Source organism: Antennarius striatus, chromosome 1 (genome assembly GCF_040054535.1).
Source record: "Antennarius striatus isolate MH-2024 chromosome 1, ASM4005453v1, whole genome shotgun sequence".
NCBI classification, from domain to species: Eukaryota; Metazoa; Chordata; class Actinopteri; order Lophiiformes; family Antennariidae; genus Antennarius; species Antennarius striatus.
In genome coordinates, this window is record NC_090776.1 from 24,083,126 (window position 1) to 24,108,737 (window position 25,612).

The window sequence follows — 25,612 nt, forward strand, 5'->3', positions numbered from 1 at the left end:
GGAGTTAAAACAGGCTCTGGGTGGTCAGGAGGTGCTTCCAGATGACTGGACTACAGCTAATGTGATCAGGGAGACAGGTAGGAGAGTACTTGGTGTGTAGATAAAGAGACTTGGTGGTGGAATGAGGAGGTACAGAAGTGTATACGGAGGAAAGTAGACAAGAGTACAGGGAGATGCAGCGTAAGGTGAAGGTAGAGGTAGCAAAGGCCAAACAAGGGGTTTATGATGGCTTGTATGCTAGGTTGGACAGTAATGACGGACAGACTGATCTATACAGCTTGGCAAGACAGAGAGACAGAGATGGGAGGGGTGTGGCCTGAGTTTGTAGCCTAGAGAGCAACAAAGCAAAATTTGTTTTTGATCATATGTGAGTTGATGCTCAACAGACAAACAAGAAACAAGTCAAACAGAAGTCGATATATTCGATCAATATTGTACAGTAGAAAAAAAAAGTTCTTTCTTACATTCATCACCCTGTGAATGCCAGTTAACAGAAAAAGACCTGGCTCTGGCATTGGCTAACTACCTATTTATTAAGTATTGCACATCTACTAAATCAAAAATTTGTAACTTTTTTTTCCATAAAAATGTACAGTCAATATATGCATATATTAAATAAATACTATATATAGAAATATATATAATATTTATTTGTCATCCCCACATTAACATGCAGCAGACCACAGACGAGAAGTGTTACAGTAGAAACAAGAACAGAATTTCAGCCTGGTGGGCAGATATAGGGCAAGAGAACACAGTTGAGAACACTCACACAATTTTGGCCTTTGGCCTCAAACACTTGAAGAAGCGTTTACATGCGGTGATCTGGTGCAGTATACAATAGCATCTTCAGTATGGAACATCCTGCACTACAAGAGGGTCTCCAAATGTTTCACCAGATTTAACTTGGACAGACTGGAACTTTACAGAAACCACATATCACAAAATATTACACAGTCCAATGGAGATGGGGAGGGAGGGGGAAACTACTTTGTAGTGAATTGTCAAGGCTGTGCACGGGACCTGCATGCACTCTGCTTCAAGGGCATCCCTCACGTCACCTCATACTGGTAAAACAGTTGGTGCAGTGGGAACATTAGAGGACGTTCACACGGAGAAGAGCTTCAGCCTCCTTCCCCTTCAATGCAGCCACATAGGAGAAAAGGCAGAGGATGGAGTAACCGGTCTGATGTGCCTGCAGAGGAAGAAACCAGCATGATGATCAGATTTATGTAACAGAAATAAAGCTGAAAAACAAGCTCTGCATCTTTGTTCCCACCTGTTTAACTTACACTGATTTAATGTCGCCTTCATGCTAAACATCACTACTGTTTTAAGTTTTTGAAGTAAAGCAATAAAAAGCAGAGCAACTAACCAAACACTGCTATCAAGTAAATAAGAATGTAAATGACCCTCAACCCTCAAAATCACCCGAACAGGTGAGCTTTCAGTCAGTGCATTTGAGCTTAAAAATACACAATATTTTTCAACACTGAAGGTCAAAATTATTTTGTTTACAACCCTTAAATTATTTTGTTCCTTCTCCTTCAAGCAACAGTATATAAATATAACAAACAAAACTAATGCATGCAGTCAGCTAGATATGAATCATATGGCGCCATCTAGTGTTAGCGATGCTACTTACAAGAATCCAGCGCACCTAAATCTAAACCAATCAGAGCCAGGAGGTGTGTCTGATGACGTTCAAAGCCCCTTCCTGCACAGGAAGCTCTTGTGATTTAGACTAAGCAGGGAGACGAACAAACACCCAGCGACATAATTTTTTTTAAAAACGCTCTTTTTCTTAGGGTTTTTTGTTTCTTTTTTGTTTTAGTTTGATAAAACCTTACCTTTAGTTTAAGATTACTTTTACATGTATATGTCGGCAGTGGCTCAGCAGTAGAGCTGACGTCTTGAAGACAGATCGCCCCAGCCATCGAGGCTGGGGCGAATCCCTCTCCCGCCAGGACATCCATCGGGGTGTGAGCTGACAGTGTCTGCTCACCTTCCAGCCACTGCCGAGGCGCCCTTGAGCAAGGCGCCACCCTCCCTACTAGAAGCTCATTGGGGCGCAATTTCTTCACACGACCCGTCACTCCTCCTCCCCTGTACCTCTATATGTGTATGTAACCAAGTGTATAATTAACACATGTATGCACTTGAGTGTGAAGTGTAATTAGAATATCCCCAAGAGGGATCAATAAAGTCTGGAACCACTTCCTTGTGTATCGCACCTCCTATGCTTTAAAAAGGTCTGAAGACAAAGATGAACACCATGATTTGTGGGAGAAGCATGATCAGGACCCTGATATTGACATACCAGTACTGGATGGGTCCACCAGGCAAATTGCCAGAGGTGAATGCTCACCATTTCACATGAGCGAGTCAAAACCAGCATGTAGAAAAACAAGGACAGATGACCCACCACTGGTCAATGACCAAAATGTCATCAGGATCCAAACCATCCCACAAGATGATATGGAGGTTGTGCCAGTCCACGACAAGGGTAATTACTGCTTTAATCACTTCTGACGGGGGACAGACTAATTACTGAATGTGCAACATAATGATTAGCCACAAAATATAGAGTGCTTACATTTTCTGGCATTGTTTTTCTCTGTTTTTGTTACTGACTAAATTAAGATAATCATTAAAAATTAATAAGAATAAAATGTAGGTTTTTATTTCTAGATGAAACTCAAAGCATATTTGCAAATTAACAGACTGGTGCATTTTCAAATCCCTTGAGATTCTGTTTATTTCACATATAGGGTGGGGAGCTGGGATTAATTTGGTGCATTAGCACCTTAAGTCAGATACGTGACTAGACTGAGACTCTACATGCAGTGCTCATGACTCCAGTAGAAGAAGCGAGGACTCACCATGGGTGTCTTGTACTTGTGGATCACCACTTCTTTAGTTTCAGGAACTATGCCAGTGCAAGAGACAAAACAAATGATTCAAAGGCAGCAGGAACATTACTGAGTTACTGTTTGAGAGTTTTGGGGGTTTCAGAGGCACACTTAAAAGAAGGTGTAAAGTTGAATCTGGGCAAAGAAGTATCCACCTCAACAGTCAAGAAGTTCAGACAAAGTAGACAACAACGGTAAGAATAATGTGTCTAGTACCACAAAGATTCTTCTAAATCCTGCTCAAATGAAATCTATTTGAATCCTGAGAGTAAGTATCAAACACGTTTTCCTAAGAGACAGGAGCTAAATCTGATCCGTTGATGAGACTTTCATTGCCCACAAAATGGACAGACAAAATCAAAAATGTTGTAGAACATGAGACTGAAAAACATCATAAAGTTTCAGATAAGAAAAGAAAACACAAGAAAAAAAAGGGACATCTTTCCCTCATGAACCCCCTCCCCCCTGGTGAACTGAACAATAAAAGATATCACAGAAAAGCAGCTACAAGACGCCAAAACCCTTTGGCCCACGACCACGTCACTGTCCACAGGACATACTGACTTTTCACTAGTAACTGTGAACCCATAGAGATGAAAAGCGGAGGTCTGGATAGATGTGAAATGTTAAACAGTCCCACCAAAAATCTCAACTTGCTAAAGGCACACTAAGAAAATGTTAGAGATGGAGTTGACAAGCAGTTAATGGAGGGAGCAGAGGAAAACTAAGAGTACATATAAAGAAAAATTAATTAATGAAAAGGGCCGTGAAGAAATAGTCAGAATTTGTTTTAATAAGAAAGGTGACAAGACTTTACCTGCTGGAGAATGACGGTTTTCATAGTGGCAAAGATGAGGGCAACCAGCCTGGCAATCCACCTCTGACCTCTACTCTGTCAGACAGGGTTAGAGTTAGGGTTAAGTGAACTTTCTGTCCTCAGTGTGTTAACCTTCACGTTCCTGCTCACAACCGTCTAAAAACTACAGCCTCATCCCACCACTCTCCAATGGGCAAGACAAAAGAACAAAGGGGCCCTCAATCATGTTGGCTTTTTAAACATGGAAACTGATCTGCTTCAGTACACAAAGGCCTCTAGGCCCCTGCCTGGCAGTTCAAAACTCAGCATCCTTCTACCAATATATTCACTATCTCTCCTCTGGACATGTCCAAACCATCTCAGTCTGGCCTCTATGACTTTATCTCCAAAACCTCTAACATGTGCTGTCCCTCTGATGTACTCATTCCTGATCCTATCGTTCCTAGTCACTCCCAAAGAGAACCTCAGCATATTCATCTCTGCTACCTCCAGCTCTGTCTCCTGTCTTTTCCTCAGTGACACTGTCTCTAGACCAGTGGTTCTTAACCTTGTTGGAGGTACCGAACCCTGCCGGTTTCATATGCTCACTCACCAAACCCTTCTTTAGTAAAAAAACTAAATAAATAAAAATTCAAATTTAAGACATAAGTATATGTTTTACTGGTGTATTTAATGAATTGTGCATTAATGTCACCTTTTTCAAAGAACAAAACCAAGACAGTGCATGAACTCACCTGAAATGACCCACCTGCAAATCAGTGTGACTTCTGCTGTTGTTAATGAGAGACCAGTTCAGATATGTGTGGCTTCACCTTGGCAAGTGCTACTCTTATGTCATTTTCTCAGCAAAGTCTGTTTCTGTTGTTTTCCATGCAGCTTAAGGAAGTGTTCCTTTATTTTTGCCAGTGCGAGACTAGAGTTGCTCAACTTGACATTGCAAATCATGCAGAACGCTGACTCCCGTCACGTTCCGTTACACAGTACATGTAAATTCACTTTGCACATATTCGTCCGACCACTTTCTTCTTTTGCTCAACATAGTTACTATGAATTAAAATATTAAGAAAGCAATCAGATGACGTACCATCATGACAGGCATAAATCGACTACTGAGTGCGCGAAATCCCACGTAGCAGAGGTAGGCTAATCGATGTAGCGTGATCACCTGCAGCCAGTGATGGCTAAGGAGGGTGTGTCATCACGAATTTACAAGATGTGTCAAAAGTACACAGTGATTTGTGTACCTTCGTCTCCACCGAACCCCTGAGATCGACTCACCGAACCCCCAGCGTTCGATCAAACCCAGGTTAAGAACCACTGCTCTAGACCAAACAACATCGCTGGTCTCACCACAGTTTTGTACACCTTTCCTTTCATTTTAGCTGAAACTCTTCTATCACACATCACACCTGACACTTTCCTCCACCCGTTCCATCCTGCCTGTATACGTTTTTTCACCTCTTTTCCACACTCTCCATTGCTCTGGACTGTTGACCCTAAGTACTTAAAATCCTCTACCTTCTTGATATCTTCTCCCTGTAACTTTACTTTTACACTTGGGTCTCACTCACTCACACACATGTACTCTGTCTTACTGTGGCTAACCTTCATTCCTCTCCCTTCCTGGACAAACCTCCACCTCTCTAGCTTCTCCTCCACCTGTTCCCTGCTCTCACTGCAGATCACAATGTCATCTGCAAACATCACAGTCCATGGAGATTCCTGTCTAACCTCGTCTGTCAGCCTGTCCATCACCATAGCGAACAAGAAGGGGCTCAGAGCTGATCCCTGATGCAGTCCCACCTCCACCTTGAACTCCTCTGTCACACCTACAGCACACCTCACCACTGTCTTACAGTCCTCATACATGTCCTGCACTGCTCTAACATACTTCTCTGCCACTCCAGACTTCCTCATAAAATACCACAGTTCCTCTCCGGGCACCGTGTCATAAGCTTTCTCGAGATCAAATAAGATTGGGGTGGCAGTGGCTCAGCAGTAGAGCAATCATCTTGAATACAGGAATGCCCCGCCATCGGGGGTTCAAATCCCACTCCCGCCAGAACATCCAACCGAGTGTGCAGCTGACGTCTTTGTCAATCCATTCACTTTTTTGTAGACAAGATGATCGCAATCGTCTCATCTAACCTTATGCTCTTTGTGGGTCACGGGTTTGCTGGAGCCTTCCCCAGCTGGTTACAGGCGAGAAGTGAGGTACGTCTCAGAAAAGACACTAGTTCATTTCAGGGCCACACGGAAGACAAATCACTTCTGCTCACACTTACACCTGTCAACAATTTGGTGTAACCAATTCATCAAAGTTGCATGTTTTTGGACCTTGAAGAAAGCTGGAGAACCCCGAGAAAACCCGCACAGAGAGATGGAGAACAAACTCCCTACAGAAACCAATAACAGCCAGAATCTTCTTGCTTTGAGGCAACAGTGCTAGACACTGTGCCACCCTCAAACATCTCTAACTCTGTAAAAATGTATACACAGTAATTCCTTGTTCGCACTTCAAGATACACAGCTTCACTATATTGCAGATTTTTAGTAGGTAGTCATGTGATACGATACACGCATGCCATTGGCTGACAGCATCCGTAAGTGTACTGCGTTCTGAGACTCACTTCCACAGCACACTTCCGTGAAACACAAAAGTGCTTTGAACAGTCTTCAAAGAGTGTGGGAAAAGGTAATACAGACATAAGGTGGTTTAATGTCAGTATAGGGAGGGTTCATGAACATTTAAACTACTGTAAATAATAAAATAAATAACCTGTCGCTATATCGTGGTATTTTATTTTTCACCGTTGGTCCTGGAACGCATTAACCGCAAGTCACAAGGGATTACTGTAATTTCACATATGTTGTAGATAAGGAAGTGCATTTAGCTTAGTCTTGTTTCTGTCATCTCAAAGAAAGATTCTGCAGTTACTTGCTGTGCCTTTTTGTATATTTCAAACTGTAGTACCAGAAGGGGTGAGCAATTTTGAATCATAATTGATTCTGAATAATGTTGGAAATGTTATGTAATGTCCTCATATGCCACTTTTCAAAATAGCTTTGTTATCCAGTGAATGTGAACCATGTTTACATATCTTTTATATCATTTAGCCAGTGTCGAGTACTGAGAGAATCATTATCTGCAAACAACACAGAAAGAGGCCTCAAGAGACTGCAAAAAAAAAAAATTCATACTTTCATATAACTTTCAACTTTCAATGTTTTGAGGATGCTGATTGCTTAGGATTAAAAAATGTATAACCAAGAAACATAATCAAGAATATAGGGCAGTGATAAGCTACGTGAATCCACCACTGCACCAGATGAAACACTTCTAATTAAATATTTTCATGTCAGATATGTCTATTGTTGGAGAATACCAACAATAGTATTATGCTTTGTTTGAAACCAATGACTGAGAATAACATGACACCATGGTTATAATCATGAAAGTCCATCTCTTGTTTTGCTGACCTAGTTATATTCTGCGTTAATGATTACACAATGAGGCTTTTAAGTTCATATGGTCAGGGATGAGTACTATACTGGATACCTGTTATCTTGAAAGAACTCAAAAAGGACATAAGACAAGTTACAAGGTATGAATGAACACAGAAAAAAAACGGTTTCTTACATTATTGGTGTTATTGATTGAGTTGTTGAGTATCTGTTCAATCTGTTTATCTAACCATCAACTCAAAACACAATAAATATTCAGGTTACTGTTATATTTGGGAAATTTTAAAGCAGGAAATTGTCATATATTTGCAGAAGGAATGAAAAATGTGAAGGAATCAATTTGGGTATGATAAGCTTCACTGCCTTCTGCTAAAACTTAAACGTACTGTTTCATTGAATCTGTGAATGCACCCAGTTTTATGTTGTCTTTACATAAGTCAGGACATGCATTACTGAGGGCATTGCTCACATAGTTATTTACCAGTAAATACCAGTCTATAGCCTATCCTTTGCTTTTGTCACAGCTGAAATATGTCAACAACCCACTATACCATTATATATATATATATATATATATATATATATATATATATATATATATATATATATATATATATATATATATATATATATATGACTGATATATGCTGATATATAAGACAAGTACTCTATCTTAAATTAACAAGTAATCCTCTCTCTTTTTGGGTAATGTGTTTAACAATAACTAAAACCTTTTTAAAATAATAAATATAAATGCTGTGCCTGGCTGTGATCTTGATGCACAGACTTTTGATTTCATTATTTACAAAGTAGTGATATAATTTCACAATGCAAGCACTACTTCAAGTAGATCGTGTCCATCAGTTTTCTGGGGAAACACTGCATGTCACCTGTATTGTTCATGTAATTGTAAAATTGTAAGCTTTGGTATATATTATAAATCTATGTACAGCATGTGTAGTAATTGTATGTATGTTACAGTTTTTTAAGCTGGTGATATGTTTGAGGTAGTCTTACGGGAATTACTCTGCTTGGGATATTTAAACATTCCCTGTCATTTCTTATGAAGATAAATAGCCAGGGTGCTGTGTGCTTTTGCCTAGCTAAGCAGTGAAGTGAAGTTCTGCTTGATAAATGAAGGAAAAGAATCATGATCCATATTAGAATTACAGTAAATTATGGCACAACAATGAACCATTCCTGAAAGATAAATATATCTAAAAAGTAATTCTAAACTATTTTGTTACTTCTGGCAACTTGGTGTCTGGGTTGTTCCATTGTATATGACTAATAACAACATCCTACCATTGCTTAGTTCACTATTAATACCCTACAAAACCCTACAGTGTTTTGTGGAAACTTCAAAACTCACTGGAAAATGTAGAGATAGTATGTTGCTTTCATGGTGTAAAGCTCACATCCTTCATGAACATCCTACAAGAACAGAACTGAATCCAAAGCGTGGACACATGACATTCATTGTGGACAAAAATGATGAAGAAACAGTTATTCAATTATATGAATACGATGACACTTTTTAAATTTATTTTACAGGGAAACAGAAGATCAATTTAAGGATTATGTGTCCTAGTAGAAATTATTTAGAAATAGTGATATCAGCTAATCAGTGCTGTCATTGTGATTTGTAATAGTACTTCACATTTCACAGCTACAGAGATTCTTAATATTGGTAATCGAATGACTTTTGTTAATTATCTGTACCTAGTTGTTAAATACGCAAAACCTGAGGTCTATCTCTCTCTCTCTCTCTCTCTCTCTCTCTCTCTCTCTCTCTCTCTCTCTCTCTCTCTCTCTCTCTCTCTCTCTCTCTCTCTGTCTCTTTCATACAGAGTTGGAAGCTCTTTCTAATCTAGAGACACATTTGTCACAACAGAAACATTCATCATGTGGATGAATTCATTTTCACGTATAGCCCTGCCAGCCCTGCAGAGGAGCATCTCTACCAAGGCCTTATGGGCAATGAGGTCTTGCCGTAGACCCGGAGAGGCAGCAGGCCTACTTCGCATTTGTCATCCTTCAATGCAAATCCGTGGTCAGAAAACAATGGAGTCAGTGTCCCCCCCTCTGTCTCACCACTTGGTGAGACATGCCCAGGCTCTGCATGAGGAGAGGATGATAGAGGTGGAGTGGGGGGATGGAAGCTGCAGCTTTTATCCTTTCACCTGGCTGAGAGATAACTGCCAGTGCCCAAAGTGTTTCCTGGACTCTGCTCAACAACGCAAACTGTTGATGGTTGATGTTGATGTCAACATAGGAGTTGACACCGTTGAGGTCACCAATGACAACAAGGTAAATTGTTGCGATTGTCTCGAACATGTGAGGCTCAAGAGGTAGAGCAGATGTTTTCTTTAAAGGACGATGGTTCGTCCCTGGCCTCAGCATTCTGTGTTGTGTGCTTTTTTTTTTTTTTTTTTAGATTACTAAACATTGTAAATATTTCAGTCATTTAGATTACTAAGGATGTGTAAATGTAAATAAAACAAAGGGATGGTCTGAGCACTTCCATTCATTTAGTTATCATTTTCACTAACAGTCTTGTAAAACCAAATCTTTAAATAGCAACAATTTAAATGACAATAACTTTTTTCTTGACCTATCAAGTTATCATTATTGAAAGATGCGGAATTCATCTCTTCAATTTAAGTGAAAATGACACTCTTTCTAAGAAATACTACTTTTAAGTAATAGTGAATATGGTTGTTTCCCAGAATCATGCAATAATTCGGCTTGACCTTTGAGCAGTGAACCAGTTGTCATTATTAAAACAAGATGAATGAACTTAAAATTGTGTGTAATTATAAAAAACACAGAGCACTCACAAAATATTTTTACCAAATTATTGTCCTTCATTACTTCATAAAGAAGGCTGCCGCTTACAGTTTTCCTAAAAGAAAGGCAGTGTGATTTAACGTGACAGCTCATAAGAACAAAATATTGAAAGTTGGAAGCATAGTGGGAAAGAAATCTAAAATATTTTGGTCATTTGGGATCAATAATCTTTTTGTTTCACCACAGGTTTCCATTCTGTGGCCGGACCAGCACACCAGTGTTTTTGATCCAGTCTGGCTGAAGAAACGTTGCTTCTCTCCTGCTGCCAGACAAACTTTGCAAGAGGAGCTTTTCCTCAAAGGTGAGATCAGTTTTTCAATTTTACATTGAAACTATCATAGACTTTCTTTTAATGACACTGGTGGGGGTTTTTTTATAGATACCCAAAACTAGTGTAGCCTAATACCGGCACAATAAGCTCCACGTGCATAAACATTAAAATCTGGGTTTTATTGTAGAGAGGTTTTGATTTGTTTAGCACGATGTACATTAGTATCCTGTACTCCTACAACGTACAGCTTTACACCTGCAGCTGTTTGTGTTTTTCAGTCCGCCTCATTTATAGTCGTTCAGATAGCCAGAATCGGCTTTTTTTTAAATCATAACACCCCTCCAGAGTACACAGGCTCTGACCTGTCCAACTTCCATTGCTGAAGTGGCATAAAAGAAGTTCAAATAAGTACAAAAAGAAAAAGTAAGAAATAATATCCAAGAAATAAGTCCTCCAGAGAAACGTAGATCTAAGAGCATTTTTCTCATTCAGGTACATGATGTGTTGTTGTGAGGGAATAAGGAGGAGGTACATTTAGTTCTATCTTTGTACTCATGTAGGTAATCTTTGTCAGGCACTTATAATGGAACACTCTGTTCTGGCATTCATTATGTACTTGTTAATCAGAATGTCTTAAATATCATATCCTGTGACTGTGCACGAATGAAGGCTGTGTTGTTGAAACAAGGTTCAACCTATATAATTATCTGACTCGCCAACCAGAAGACTCTTTGAAGCGCAGTATAGACAACATACCTTTATAAACACCATAGTTCACACATCTTAGACCCTGTACTGAATCTAAATGAGCCCTTTTAATTCTCAATTTTGTTGTGTATGTAGATGGAGGGAAGTAGATTGCAGGACAGACACAATCCGTAACTTTCACAATGTGTTTACCTTCCTTCTTCATGCATTCATCTCATTCAATACCGTAGTGCAGTGCCACCGCTGGATGGGGAGTGTATTGCACGATACCACACATTCCTCTTTTGTTACAATAAACCCTAAAACAGTAACATAAGAATCTACTCCATTAGCAACTAGAAATAACAAATAGAGTACCATTAATCTGTAAAATAAGCAGTAACTCTGAGGTAAGTATCAACAAATAGAAAACATTAGTGTCATATTCATTACCAAATTGCAGGTAAGTATTTATCAAAGATAAGCCATAGGCCTATTGTAAACATTGTGAACGTAAGGAGACTGTATGAAGATCAAAAGTCATAAACAAACAGTATAATGACATTTCAAGAACATTTCCACATCACGTTCTAGACCTTACACGGTAAGGTCTAGAACAGCAACTTCACGCACTGATTGCGTAGGGACTATGCAATCAGTGCGTACATACACGAATCACTGTGTACATTTGATACATCGTGTCAATTCGTGATGGCACGCCCCCTTAGCCATCACTGTTTCAGGTGATCACGCTACATCGGATAGCCTACCTGTGCTACAGGGGATTTTGCGCACTCAGTAGTCGATTTATGCCTGTCAGTTAGGGGTAAGATTGGGTTTAAAAAGCCCGACCCAACCTGAGCCTGCGGGTATTAAAGCCCGACCCGACCCGAATGTAATTATAGACAATTTGACCCGGCTGAATTTTGAGTCGGACTTCGACTCTGGCTCTGGCTTAATATCTTACCTCTACTGTCATGATGGTATATCATCTGATTGCTTTCTTAATATTTTAATTCATACTAACTATGTTGAGCAAAAGAAGAAAGTGGTCGGACGAATATGTGCAACGTGAATTTACATGTAGTGTATAACGGAACGTGATGGGAGTCAGCGTTCTGCATTATTTGCAATGTCAAGTTGAACAACTCTAGTCTCACACTGGCAAAAATAAAGGAACACTTCCTTAAGCTGCATGGAAAACAACAGAAACAGACTTTGCTGTGAAAATGACATAAGAGTAGCACTTGCCAAGGTGAAGCCACTCATATCTGAACCGGTCTCTCAATAACACCAGCAGAAGTCACACTTATTTGCAGAGGTCATTTCATGTCAGTTCATGCACTGTCTTGATTTTTGTTCTTTGAAAAAGGTGACATTAATGCACAATTCATTAAATACGCCATTATAACATATTCTTATGTCTTAAATTTGAAAAATGATTGCTCTGGACTGGTTACCCTAAGTACTTAAAATCCTCCACCTTCTTGATATCTTCTCCCTGTAACTTCATTCTTCCGCTTTGGTCCCTCTCATTCACACACACATACTCTGTCTTACTGCGGCTAAACTTTATTCCTCTCCTTTCCAGGACAAACCTCCACCTCTCTAGCTTCTCCTCCACCTGTTCACTGCTCTGACTGCAGATCACAATCTCATCTGCAAACATTATAGTCCATGGAGATTCCTGTCTGACCTCTTCTGTCAGCCTGTCCATCACCATAGCGAACAAGAAGGGGCTCAGAGCTGATCCCTGGACACCCTGTCATAAGCTTTCTCCAGATCTACAGAAACACAATGCAGCTCTGTTTGGCCTTCTCTGTACTTCTCTATCAACATCCTCAAAGCAAATACTGCATCTGTAGTACTCTTTTTTGGCTTGAAACCATATTGCTGCTCACAAATGCTCACTTCTGCCCTTAGTCTAGCTTCCACTACTCTTTCCCATAACTTCATTGTATGGCTCATCAGCTTTATTCCTCTGAAGCTGCCACAACTCTGTACGTCTCCCTTGTTCTTAAAAATGAGCACACTTCTCCTCCATTCCTCAGGTATCTTCTCACTATCTAAGATCCTGTTTAACAACCCAGTCAGAAACTCTACTGCCACCTCTCCTAGGCACTTCCAAACCTCTACAAGTATATCATCAGGACCGACTGCCTTTCCACTCCTCATCCTCTTCCATGCCCTCCTCACTTCATCCTGACTAATCTTTGCTACTTCCTGGTCCACAACAGTCACCTCTTCTAGTCTTTGTTCTCTCTCATTTTCCTCGTTCATCAACTCTTCAAAGTACTCTTTCCATCTTCCCATCACACTATTGGCACCTGTCAATGGACTTCCATCCCTAACCTTAATCACCCTAACCTGCTGCACGTCCTTCCCATCTCTGTGTCTCTGTCTTGCCAAACCTGTATAGATCAGTCTGTCCCTCCTTACTGTCCAACCTAGCATACAAGTCATCATAAGCCCCTTGTTTGGCCTTTGCTACCTCTACCTTCACCTTGCGCTGCATCTCCCTGTACTCCTATCTACTCTCCTCAGTCCTATCAGTGTCCCACTTCTTCTTAACTAACCTCTTTCTCTGTATACACTCCTGTGCCTCCTCATTCCACCACCAAGTCTCTTTATCTACTTTCCTTCCAGATTACACACCAAGTACTCTCCTACCTGTCTCCCTGATCACATTAGCTGTAGTTGTCCAGTCATCTGGAAGCACCTCCTGACCACCCAGAGCCTGTCTTAACTCCTTCCTAAAAGTCATGCAACACTCTTCCTTTTTCAGCTTCCACCATTTCGTCTTCTGCTCTGCCTTTGCCATTTTCATCTTCCTCACCACCAGAGTCATCCTACACACCACCATTCTATGCTGTTTGGCTACACTCTCGCCTACCACTACTTTGCAATCACTGATTACACCATCTAGACAAGATTTAGTCTACCTGTGTGCTCCTACCACCATTCTTATAGGTCACCCTATGTTCCTGCCTCTTCTGGAAGACAGTATTGACTATAGCCATTTACATCCTTTTTGTGAAGTCAACTACCATACTGTCAATCGGTTGGATCCAGTATGAAAGTCATAGGTTTGATGTTTGATTTGGCAAATATTTTGCCAAATCTGTTATTTTCATATTTCTCAAAGTTGCAGTGTTTTTACCTCTGTACTTGAAAATTGAAAAAGCGAAGATTAGTTTCAACAGAGGTGCAGATGAACCCAGTGGTGTCCCTTAAAGCAAAAGCCAAAATAGTCTTTCCTGAGAAAATGGGAGTGAAATAAATGTTGAAATGAGTTTTAAAAAATTGGTTTCTCAGAGACAACAAAAACAAGTTGTCAAAGTGTTTACACATCATTAAAGTTAAGAAATAATTATTCATTGTTTATTATTTCGTTTCAGCTGTTACAGAGCAATATCCCGATTCTTTTGAAGCCAGTTGTCTGATAACCTTGGAATGTTATAATATTCACTCTGTTTTAGCTCAGGTTTTGTTCACTACCAACTCCTGCAGGACATATATGAGACTATTAGAACTCAACACATTCAGCAGCTAGTTTGGTGCTCAGTGGCCTCTTTGCTGAAAAGATTGATATTTCTTTACATCAAACTTCGTTTAGTATCTGTAGTTAATATAACGAAAGCATTCCAAAGCTATAAAATAAACAGATAGGAACATTACTACAAATGTATCTGTAAAAAGTATCTCTAAATAATTACTCTCAATAATGAGCAATAAGTTGATGCAATCAAAAGAAACTGGAGCAGACGCATGAAAGAACAAATAGAATCAGGATTAAACTATAGGTCAGGTAACAAGAAAATATCAGGAATACAATATGGGTCATTTGGTAACAGATAAATCACTGTGAACATCTCAGAAGTAACCAACACCATCAATGGTTTTCTGAAATAAAGAAAAAAGAAAGTATACTTTATTAATTCCCATGGGGAAATTACATTATCACTCAGGATGTACATTTTTGTGTTAGTTTTTACAGATGGTGTGTACAGGCCCCTGAAACAACCACAGCACATAAGGGGCCTTTAAGCATGCAGTTAGTATGCACACAACATCAAACTGTACATGGGGAGGCAGAGTGACGGGCAGCGACTTTCGGAGTCCGCCCCAATTGAGCAGCTTGTAGGGGGGACGGCACCTTGCTCAAGGCGCCTCGGCAGTGGCTGGGAAGTGAGCTGACACCTCCCACAGTCAGCTCACACTCTGGCGATGTCCTAGCGGGAGCAGGACTCGATCCACCAATGGCTGGGCAATCTATCTTCAAGAAGCCTGCTCTACCGCTGAGCCATTGCCAACCCAAAAGTAACAATAGTGAGTTTATTCATTAAATGGGTGTATGTAGGTTTCTTTTTTATATATTATTAATCAGCAAACATGAAGAACTTCCCTGTGATCTTTTAGGTGTTAGAGGAGTTAAAACGGCCATATGTGAGACATCTGTGTAGGTTCTCACTTAACCAGGTCATGTTTATCCAACACTGTTTATTCAAAGCTGTTTAAATCAATCCTACCCTAATACTAGTTAGTTAGTTAGTTAGTTAGTTAGTTAGTCCGTCCGTCCGTCCGTCCGTCCGTCCGTCCGTTCGTTCGTTCGTTCGTTCGTTCCAAAACCACAGTAGTTAGTTTAAAAACCTAGTTGGTTAATTTTTAAACCTACTTGGTTTAAAACCTAGTGAATTCAAAAACGACTTAGTTCGAAACCTAGTTTGGTCACCTAACTTGAAACCTAGTTAGACATATGTGAGCGACTCATGTGACAAAACGGCAGATTTTCATACAAAGCTCTCATCCTTTATTCACCCCCAGACTGTGAGCTCCTTCTCCGTAACTAGTCATAAGCATTCAAAATGAGATCCGTCCTGAACTGCAGCTGTACTGTATGTTCTCTGTCACCGGTGACAGCCTAGACCGCTGAATCAGCTGTCTCTATACAAGACATCCAGGTCCAGTTTCACAAGAGGAATTGTAACATTCATGCATGACCTTTGCCACAGTCCCTCATTCTTAGCCTTTGTTTCCACCCGCCCTCTCGACAGGTTTTAACAGGCAGGGGGTTCTTGACCCTTTAAACTGTGCAACCAGAAGCTGATCATTTGTGACAACAGCCTGGAGGGAGGTCTCCCAATCATAATGGTCACTATGTTTCTGATTAAAGTCACATTTCTGAGTGCTTTATTGTTCACTGCCTGAAAAAAAAGTCCTGAAATGTCACATCACTGGTAACACCAGACTGTTGTAATCTTTATGGTTTTCACAAAGAGGAGTCATATAATCTTTTAATGATTTAGACCCTGAAGGTCAGTGAGCGAACCCTGCTGCATGTCCAGCTCCTGAGCACTTTAACTGAATGATGAATTTGCGATGCATCCATTAAAAAAGTTGCTTTTAAATGGGTGGATTTGAAAAGCAGACCAGAGGAAGAGTCACAAACATTAGACAGGTACACAATCTCCTCAGCTTAACCATCCACATCCTCCGCCTCCTGCTGAAAATATACTTACCAGCTGTTTCTGTGGAAGTCACTGGAGAGAGGCTGCATGGAAAAAGGAATAAAGCCAGCTGGGTGGAGGGCTGTGGGAGGATTTTTTCCACTTGTGTCTGTCTGACAGAGACAGGCTGATTTATTTTTTTCTCAGCAAGCTATTCATCTTGAAGTAGGCAAACTTGCATAGAGTGGCAAGATTGATTTCAAATATGAAAAATGATCGTTAATGTATTCCTTTGTGTTAAGTTAGTAAGTTAAGTGTTATTTTTCAACTTTGACTTCTTGCTTTCCTTCACTTGTCCATTACACAACACTTAAAGTTGTCTAACTTAGTGTTACATTGATTTATTGGTACAAAGTACAAAGCAACGACCATGATCTATTACTATCCCTACGTCACACTGGGATGGGTCTGGTGAGTTTTTACCAGTGAATGTGAGCTTAACTCAGAGAATCAGTAGCTATTATTTATGCCTGAACACAAACCTGCCAATATCCTGCCCATGAAGCAGTTTTTGAAATTTATTTATGCAGCATGCGGTGAATGTATATTGAAAACATTACTTGCAGATTGTCACTCAACAAGAAATCCCACAGGTTTGTCACAGACATTAAAAAAAGGAATATAGAATCTTATTCCGTCACTTTGATTCTGACACTTCTCTAGATATTGCATACAGGTTGTTTAAAAGAGCAGTGCCCAGACAGTGAAGACACTTGGGTGGAAAAGCTTTGAGTTGGGGCCTCATAGACACGGCTTATTTATCATTGCACACAAAGACCTCCACTAAATCTTTGCTGAGATGAAATGACATTTCTTCCATTTCCCGTTTCTCCTGACAGAACATTATTATTGGGACTCTAAGCTGAAGATCCCCACAGCCAACTACGAGGAAGTCATCCATGATGATAAAGCCGCTCTGGATTGGCTCATTGCTTTGCGTCGTGTTGGCCTTGTTCACCTGAAGGGGGCTCCGAAAGAGAGCGGCCCTGTGGCCAGGCTTTCTGAGAGGATTGGCTATCTTAGGACGACATACTATGGGTAAGACCGCTTGACGAAAATCAATGTTACGGCATTCATCCTTAGCCAAGACGTGGAGTAATCACTGCCAAGTCTGAATATTCCACCGATTGTATTTCAGCTACGGGAGAGCACATGTAGTAATACTTTGTAAAATGCATGTCAAAGACTCAATTTACAGTTTTCATCTATCAGAAAATATCCATTATATGTTTTACATATATTGTATTTATTGTACATATTGTACAGCCTAAAAGTTTAGGACTTCACCAGTCCATTGATTCATTTTGGTTCCAAGGAAACACTTTGAGGCCCTTCATCACTCTGAGTTGCTGCGGCGCTGATTGTCTGACAACAGAGACAAGGATAACAAACTAAAAGTCATTCCAGCTTTTCTAAGCCAGAGGAATTACCTGGTGCACTCAGTCAGAACAGAGGTTTGGAGTGTAACGCTGCACCACTGCCAGCGGACAAGCTCATCCTGATGAAAGTCAAAAGACTAAAGAGGAGCCACCATTAGAGAAACCAGACTTGTATGAGTGGGGCATCCAAATGAGATGTGCATACAGAACGTAGAAGATGAATTTACGTCATTAGTCCTTGACTCCTACAGCATCTCAATGAAGTGTCTGCTCAGGAGGCTAGAGTCTATGAAATCCTTGGAAGCTGTCCACTCTGTCTTCAGGTGTCCCCGTAAAGTTCATCTCAGCTCCGCATTTACTTAACAAAGATTAGTTGTTGCTGCTTGACATCCAACGCTAAAGTTAAATAATTAATTTGGAATTAGTTAACCTTGTTATGTTTGTCCTCAGGTACACTTGGGAGGTCACGGACAAAAACATGGCAGTCAATTTAGCTTACACAGCAGAGAAGCTGAGTGTCCACACAGACTACCCTGCCCTGCGCTACACGCCTGGAGTGAGTGTTTTTACTCCGTTCCTTCCTCAAAAGAGGAAACCAGATTGAATTGTTCCATCATTAACAAATTTATGATCCTGCTTTTGGAAGTTTGTATCAAATGCTGGCACTTAGCTTTGACCTAATGAAAGATTGTAAAATCCCCATTTACAGTATGTGTGTTGTTGTCTTTTATGGTAGGTGCAGTTTCTGCACTGCATCCAGCAGGCTGCTGAAGGAGGGGAGAGCGACATGGTGGATGGTTTTCACGCAGCCATGCAGCTACAGAGAGAGGACCCCGAGGCCTTCAAGACTCTCACCACCCTCCGTGTGGACTTTACTGACAGAGGGACAGACTACTGCGACTTCATGCTGCAGTCCAAGAAACTCACCATTGAGTGAGTGGTGGCAGAAAATGAGATATCTTCTAATTCCTTATGTACATGTTAAGTCTCCGTGTGGGGATTCAGGCCTTGTTTGTATTTACTCATGTTGGGTTACATTGATACTGAACGTTGGCCTTCCTCTTTGCTCTGAGCAGACTTAATGAAGAAGGCCAAGTCAGGATGATAAACTGCAACAATGCCACCAGAGACTCTGTACTGGATCTGCCCTTACACCAGGTCCAGCCCTTCTACAGAGCCTACAAAGCCTTCGTGGACATCTTGAACCGACCGGAGAACTTGATCACCTTCAAATTGGAGCCAGGTTAGAGTGCAATTCTTCAAAGTCCACCGATAGGAAATATTTGTGAATTATGCCTGCTAAGATAAGATAGCCTCCTCCTATCTGCTGCTGTGATGCAGCTCCACCAGCAAACCACAACGTAGAAAATGTCAGAGGCCACAAAAGAGTAAAGAAGGTCTTCAGTAGTGTCCCCTGCACCCCAAGATCTCAGCCTCCTTAGCAGATAGTCAGTGGTGTTATCAGTCCAGTCCAGGTTATTGATGAGATGAAAACCCAAGTACTTATAAGATGTCACCATCACAATTTCCCTTCCCTGGATGTTCACTGGTGATGGTGAATAGTAGGGTACCGACAGATGTCCAGAACCTGCTCCTTGGTTTAGCAACATTGAGCTGGATGTAGCTCTGTCCAAATCCTTGATGAGTCCTCTGAATGGACTGCTGTCCACATCTGTGATAAGGTCAACAATGGCAGAGTAATCAGAGAACTCCTGGCAGGTAGGAATAGTCACCTGTGTAGAGGAATGATGCTAGCCCTGTTCTAAATGATAGGATAACAATGTGAGTTGGCCAACCCAAGTGTGACTCAAACCAGGTGGTGGAGTTTTGTGAACTCATTTTTCCAAATGACCGGTCAGTGGTTTGAGTTTTTGTTCGTTTCATCAATGTATCAGCGACTCAAGGTAGGATGGAGTTTCAGATGACTAAAATTGAGTTTTACATGTAATTCTACAAGGACCTATCAACTCAGTAGAGGAACAGGAATTCTAACAGTTTCATATTTAGTTTCATAAAAAATATATTTCAGAAATCTGATCAACTTTTTTATTCAGTCACAAAAAACCCTTACAATCTTAAACTTGAGCAAACCGACACAGAAATCACATAAGTTCTAATATTCCTAAAAATGTTTTGTTTTTGTTTAATTAAAAGCGATGTGGATATCAGTCCAGTGTGAAAGGGTGACATCTCATTATTAGAAAAACAATGCTAATACATAAACTTGTAGTTACTGTATTGCAATCAAAGCCACAACAACCTCAGAATCAACATCGTCTGCCACGTTGTTCCACTAAATAATGACCACTCACAGTTAAGGTGTTATGGGATGCCATGTGTGAAGAGACATCTACTAAAGCTCATCCATGTTGACGGGGAGTCCTTTAGGTTATTTTTTTAACTAAAATCAAACCTGCTGGTTTGTGTCAGTCAAGCAGCTTAAGCCTTTAAACTTGGCAAACAATAATGAGAGGAGATTGCTATGGCAAAGACAGGGTGAGACAGGATGTTTCTCAGCGCTGGCATTCAAACTGGTTTTATGTTGTTATTTGCCATGTTTTAAAACAGAGCATTAATGTTAAATAATTACCGTTTCTCTCAGATTCAGAGGTTGGTGTTTCTTTTCATAAAATCTGTTACGTCCAAGAAATTTAATGAAAGAATTTTGTTTTGCTGACATTAGCAGGTCAGGTTCAACAGGTTCAACATTCCAAAAACATAAGTCCAGTAATTTCTGAGACCGATGGCTTTTTGCTCTAAACATGCATCAAGTTGCTTCTTTCTTTTAGTATGATATTATTTAAGAAACTATTACATTCATCATTGGGGCGGCAGTGGCTCAGCGGTAGAGCAATCGTCTTACAGGATCGCCCAGCCATCGGGGGCTCGAATCCCGCTCCTGCCAGAACATCCAAACGAGTGTGAGTCGACGGTGGGAGGGTATCGGCTCACCGCGACCCTCGTGCGCGACCCCTCACTTAGCCTCCCTTGTACTCTACATGTCTTCTTCTGACTAATTGCATGCCTACAGGCCCCTAGTGTGTGCCGTGTTCAGGGGCCTGTAACCTGTAACCCCGTGTGTGTAATTAACACATATATATGTACATGTGTGAAGTGTGAGTGTAAAAAGAATTTCCCCAAGATGGATGGTTAAAGTATAGATTATTATTATTATTATGTATAAATTTCTTACTACAAGACTCATCTCAAAACATGTCTAAACTGAACAAAGCTTGGTGTTTTTCTAACATTAACTCTAACGAGTTAATGTTACCTAAATTAGTCTTGTTTAAGAAGCGCTGCCAACGAATTACCAATTGTCATTCACCAATTTTTAAAATATTTTTATACTAACCAAAGACAATTAGTATTTTGACCTCTGTTTCTGAACTGTGGCTTAATTCCAGGTGAGATTGTGACCTTTGACAATTGGCGTTTGATGCACGGGCGGAAGAACTACATTAACAAGCCAGATATGATTCGACACCTGGAAGGCGCCTACCTGGACTGGGATGAAGTCATTTCTCGCCTTCGGATACTCCGCTGCGCAGTCCAACAGAACGCATGATCTCCAGAAAACACAAAGATGTATGTGTTTGCCATAAATTCAAATGGTGTCAGGTGATATAGATGTATGAACCAACAGAAATGTTCCCAAATAAAAATGTTGAGACAAGAGGCCAAAAATGTTGACAGAAACAGAAACAACTGAAACCATTACAAAACTTATTTCAAGCACTTTTTTGGAGTAGCTTGACGCTTTTATCTCATATAGATCTTTTCTTAACATATCAATCAATCAAACAACGTTTGTTTGTATAGTGCTTGAACACATCAACAGACATTTAACACAGAGAGCGCTTTAACACAGAGAGAAACCCAACAGAATCCTCCAGAGCAAGCAAAAGCCACAGCAGCGAGGAAAAACTCTGGGCGGCAGTGGCTCAGCGGTAGAGCAGATGCCTTATAGATGGATCGCCCCAGCCATCAGCAGATCGAGTCCCGCTCCTGCCATGATGCCACCAGGAGTGTGAGCTGACAGTGGGAGGTGTCAGTTCACCTCTCAGCCACTGCCGAGGCGCCCTTGAGCGAGGCGCCGTCCCCCCTACAAGCCGCTCAAATTGGGGCGCGTTCCGAAGCCGCTGCCTGTCACTCTGCCTCCCTGATGTGTGTAGTGATGTGATTGTACTGACTGCATGCTTACAGGCCCACTTGTGTGCTTGTGCTTGTCAAACTAACCGAGTGACTTTGTAATTTCCCCCTGAGGGATCAATAAAGTATACTTCTTCTTCTACCTTTGAATGTGATTAAAGTCTACCTGTCTTCTATACTTGTTCCCAAACCTGTCGAACAGAAGCACATAGACAGCAGCAGTATCTTGCAAGTATCAATATATTATGAGCAAGAAAAATAAAGAGAAATAGCAGAAGCTCCTAAGATAATTAATGTAACGCCCTTTAACAAGAGAGACAGAGAAATACCCTCAAGAAGTCTAGGCCTGTAGCAGCTTATTTAACAAAATCTGTGTCGTTACATCCCGCTTCAAAGCGGTGATGTATTGTGATTGTCAGTGTTCGTGTGTTCGTCCGTTTGTCCGTCCGTCCATCCATCTGTTAGTCCACCAAATATCTTCGCAACCGCAGATAAAAAAGATGAAACAAAAAGCAAACTACTCAGGCAGCAAAGGGGGTGAAAATGAGATGAAAAAACTAGGTCAAGGTTACATTTCAAGTTTTGTACACTCAGGAACCAGATAAGATAGAAAGACGAGTGAGAAGGTCAGTGTGAGTAAGACCATACGTAGATCAAAGCTAGTGCTTTGATCTACCTCTGCACTAGCTTTGATCTAAGGTCAACATCCTGCAACTTACTCTGACCTACCCTGAAAGTAGGCCGGGGTAACATTTTGAATTCAGGGGTGTCGCGGGATGTTGCAGTCTCTGACTGCCTTGTTCCGAATTGTAACCTTTAACTAAGAGGAAATCTTTCAGTCTATTCTTAAATAGGCTAAGGGTGTCTGCCCAGGACTGAGGTACTCCACAGCTCACTCTCTCATTCTGAGGTAGTGTAGTTGGAATATTGTGGTCAGTTTAGCAGAGGAAATTAGTTAATTTAAATCGGACAGTTCCATTTGCTGAAAGCACTCCAGACTGTTGTTAATTTTAACCGGTTCCTCTGCTATGGGATTAACGTATGGCAGAGTGTGATGGATCTCATCCCTAAATCTAGTTATTTTGTTTTGAAAGAACCTAAAAAAGTCATCGCAGTCTAGATTCAAAGGAGTGGTAGGCTCAAAACTGTTGTATTTCTGAGTCAGCCTGGCCATAGTGCTGAAAATAAACTAAGGGTTGTCTTTATTTTCCTCTATTAATGTAGAGTAGTAAGTGTTTCTACTTCTACAGAGACCCTTATTGTAGAGCCTTCTTTGTAGGTGAATTGTGAATTAACACTGGCTTCTTCTCGATCAGCAGTCCCCAACCACTAAATCTTATTATTGTAATTCTTATTATTTGATTGACTTGTTCCCCCTTTTATTGGAAATGATCAGTATTTCTCCTATGTTGAATGCATTGATTGTACGTCGCTATATTTCAAAATAAACCTCATTAATGCAGTCATTTGAACCGATTTTTTATCATAATTATTTCTTACAATTACAGAGATGTTGATTATCAATTTATGAAAAAAAGGTTGTTTATTGTCTGTTGTTGTCTGCATTTTACATAAAACCACTGCGGATGATTTATTATTAGACTACAGCTGTCCCGCCGTCATTAACTATTATCGAGCAAATGAAGAAGTCCGTGGCGCAAAAAAGGTTGGGGACCGCTGGTTATGAGAATTTTCCTTCAGTGTGAGCAGGAGTAGTGACGAGTGTTACTCGTGTCATGCTCATACTCGTAAAAAATGCTTTATCCGTACCAGATACTCGTCTGAAACAAGTACCCGGCTCAACCTTATTCTATAGCAGTGGGCCTAGGCCACACCTAGACCTTCAGTGATGTTCTCCTTAGTCAAATGTGAATAAATACAATCCATAATACTATAAGTTGCTCCCACCAATTCCACCTACAGTATGTAGCTTTCAGGACTTAGGTGTTTATAACTGCTCTCAAATGGGACAAAAACCAGCGTCAGCCTCACTCCTGTTATTGTCACTCGCACAGAAGAACCCCGCATGTCATAACAAAACCAACTGGAATTACTTATAACACCAAAGCTAGAGAAACGAAATAGAGACATACACTAACACACTACTAGATGTTGCATCACCTCTATCATGTATAAAACGGGCTATTTTCCAGCAGTGAAACAAGTCTCTTTGTGTATTTCCACTACAATCACACAGCTGCACCAAGTGCACTACATTATTTACACTCATCGCAGAAGAGCAAGATTTTTTGTATATTTGCCACTTTATTTTATTACAATTGATTTGATATAAATCAAATTGAATTACTAGAATATTAAATATGAAAACTTATATAAATGAAATGTTTGTACTCACCGAAACAGCTGTTCAAAAGGCTTATTTAAACACAAAATCCATTCTCCTTTCTTTCCACAAGAACACTCTGTCAGCTAGAACAGGTTAGCTAGTTCAGGTTAGTTAGAACATGTTAGCTAGAACAGGTTAGCTCCTTCAGGGACAGGACCCTCCTCTCACTAGACCTTCTCTTCAAATGTGCGTCTGCATAGCGCCGCCTTCTCTGAGTATCCAATCACAGGACATGTACGTGTCAGGTGAACGTGAGGCCAGCTAGAAGGCCTTAGCGTCGCCAACTCGTGAGCTGATTGGCTATTGCATCTATTAACTTTATGTTCCCCTTCACTCACAGTGCAGGGAGACCTGCATTCTAGAATCTGAAGGTCCTGGGCAGATTTCATTCAACCTGGCAACACAAGCTAGCTGAATTGTGATTGCATAAAACCTCTGTAACCTAAAAATAGAACACTGACCCAGCGTTGGCCTATGTCATTTACAGTATATCCCAATGTTTAATCATATATTTATACACATATTTGAATATATTTAAAGAAAATGTGTTAAAATATAATTAACATTTATCATAAATGATTTCTGGTTATGTTAGACCAGCAGAGAAGGCCTTGCTGGCCCTGACTGCCCAGCATTGGTCTATAGTATTCTTGACTCATTATTCCTGCTGGTTTTATGATAAGCTTAGATATGTTTAAACTTAAAAGATATCAACAAACCTGTATTCCTCCAAGTGTTGGGGAAGGTTCATTCCACCCTATTTGACAGCACGCTGACACGATGTGTAAGCTTATGGTAGCATGGGCTTTAAAAATTATCTAGCTTTCCTTCTATGCAGTGGTTTGGTGTTGCTATACAGAAAGGAAATAATTATGGAACAAATCATCAAATTAGTAAATTATAAACTGAGTCATGATTTCTTGACCCTTACCCTTTTTTCTTTGTTTTCAGCTGGTGCCATTGTACTCCAGGAAACACATCTCCAGCAGACCAAAACAGTCTTGATGTAAGAATCGTGTTAAAGATTAGAGCAATAGCTTTTTGTTTAATCATTTTGGGGTGAACGGTTCTCTAAATCCTTTCTGGTGATTGAACTTCTGTTAAATAAACTCCAACATATACCTTTTAGAATTTTAAGAAAAGTCAAATAAATCTTCAGCACTGACTTTTGCTTACCACTTGTTTATATCATTTATTTTTTCATTGACAGACAAACTGCAACAAG

At 40.4% G+C, this 25,612-nt stretch overlaps 1 protein-coding gene and 1 long non-coding RNA gene across 3 annotated transcripts; one reads left to right on the plus strand and one right to left on the minus strand.

The window, feature by feature from the left end:
* Positions 1–507: 507 nt before the first annotated feature.
* LOC137592826 (uncharacterized) lies at positions 508–3,807 on the minus strand. Its single transcript, XR_011035044.1, has 3 exons — positions 3,730–3,807; positions 2,883–2,929; positions 508–1,195 (listed from the first exon to the last, which is right to left on the minus strand). It is a non-coding gene; the product is annotated as an uncharacterized lncRNA (long non-coding RNA).
* Positions 3,808–7,233: 3,426 nt separating this feature from the next.
* On the plus strand, positions 7,234–25,536 carry LOC137592816 (gamma-butyrobetaine dioxygenase-like). Of its 2 annotated transcripts, XM_068311248.1 has the most exons (9): positions 7,234–7,334; positions 9,045–9,504; positions 10,231–10,345; positions 17,349–17,547; positions 18,339–18,444; positions 18,625–18,821; positions 18,965–19,131; positions 21,296–21,476; positions 25,339–25,536. In XM_068311248.1, the coding sequence occupies exons 2-8, from the start codon at positions 9,100–9,102 to the stop codon at positions 21,454–21,456; spliced, it is 1,350 nt and encodes a 449-aa protein (XP_068167349.1). In that variant the 5' UTR covers positions 7,234–7,334; positions 9,045–9,099; the 3' UTR covers positions 21,457–21,476; positions 25,339–25,536. The 2 variants fall into 2 exon arrangements, with proteins under 2 accessions (XP_068167349.1, XP_068167345.1); XM_068311244.1 differs by lacking the exon at positions 25,339–25,536 and having other exon boundaries at positions 21,296–24,061.
* The last annotated feature ends 76 nt before the right edge of the window (positions 25,537–25,612 follow it).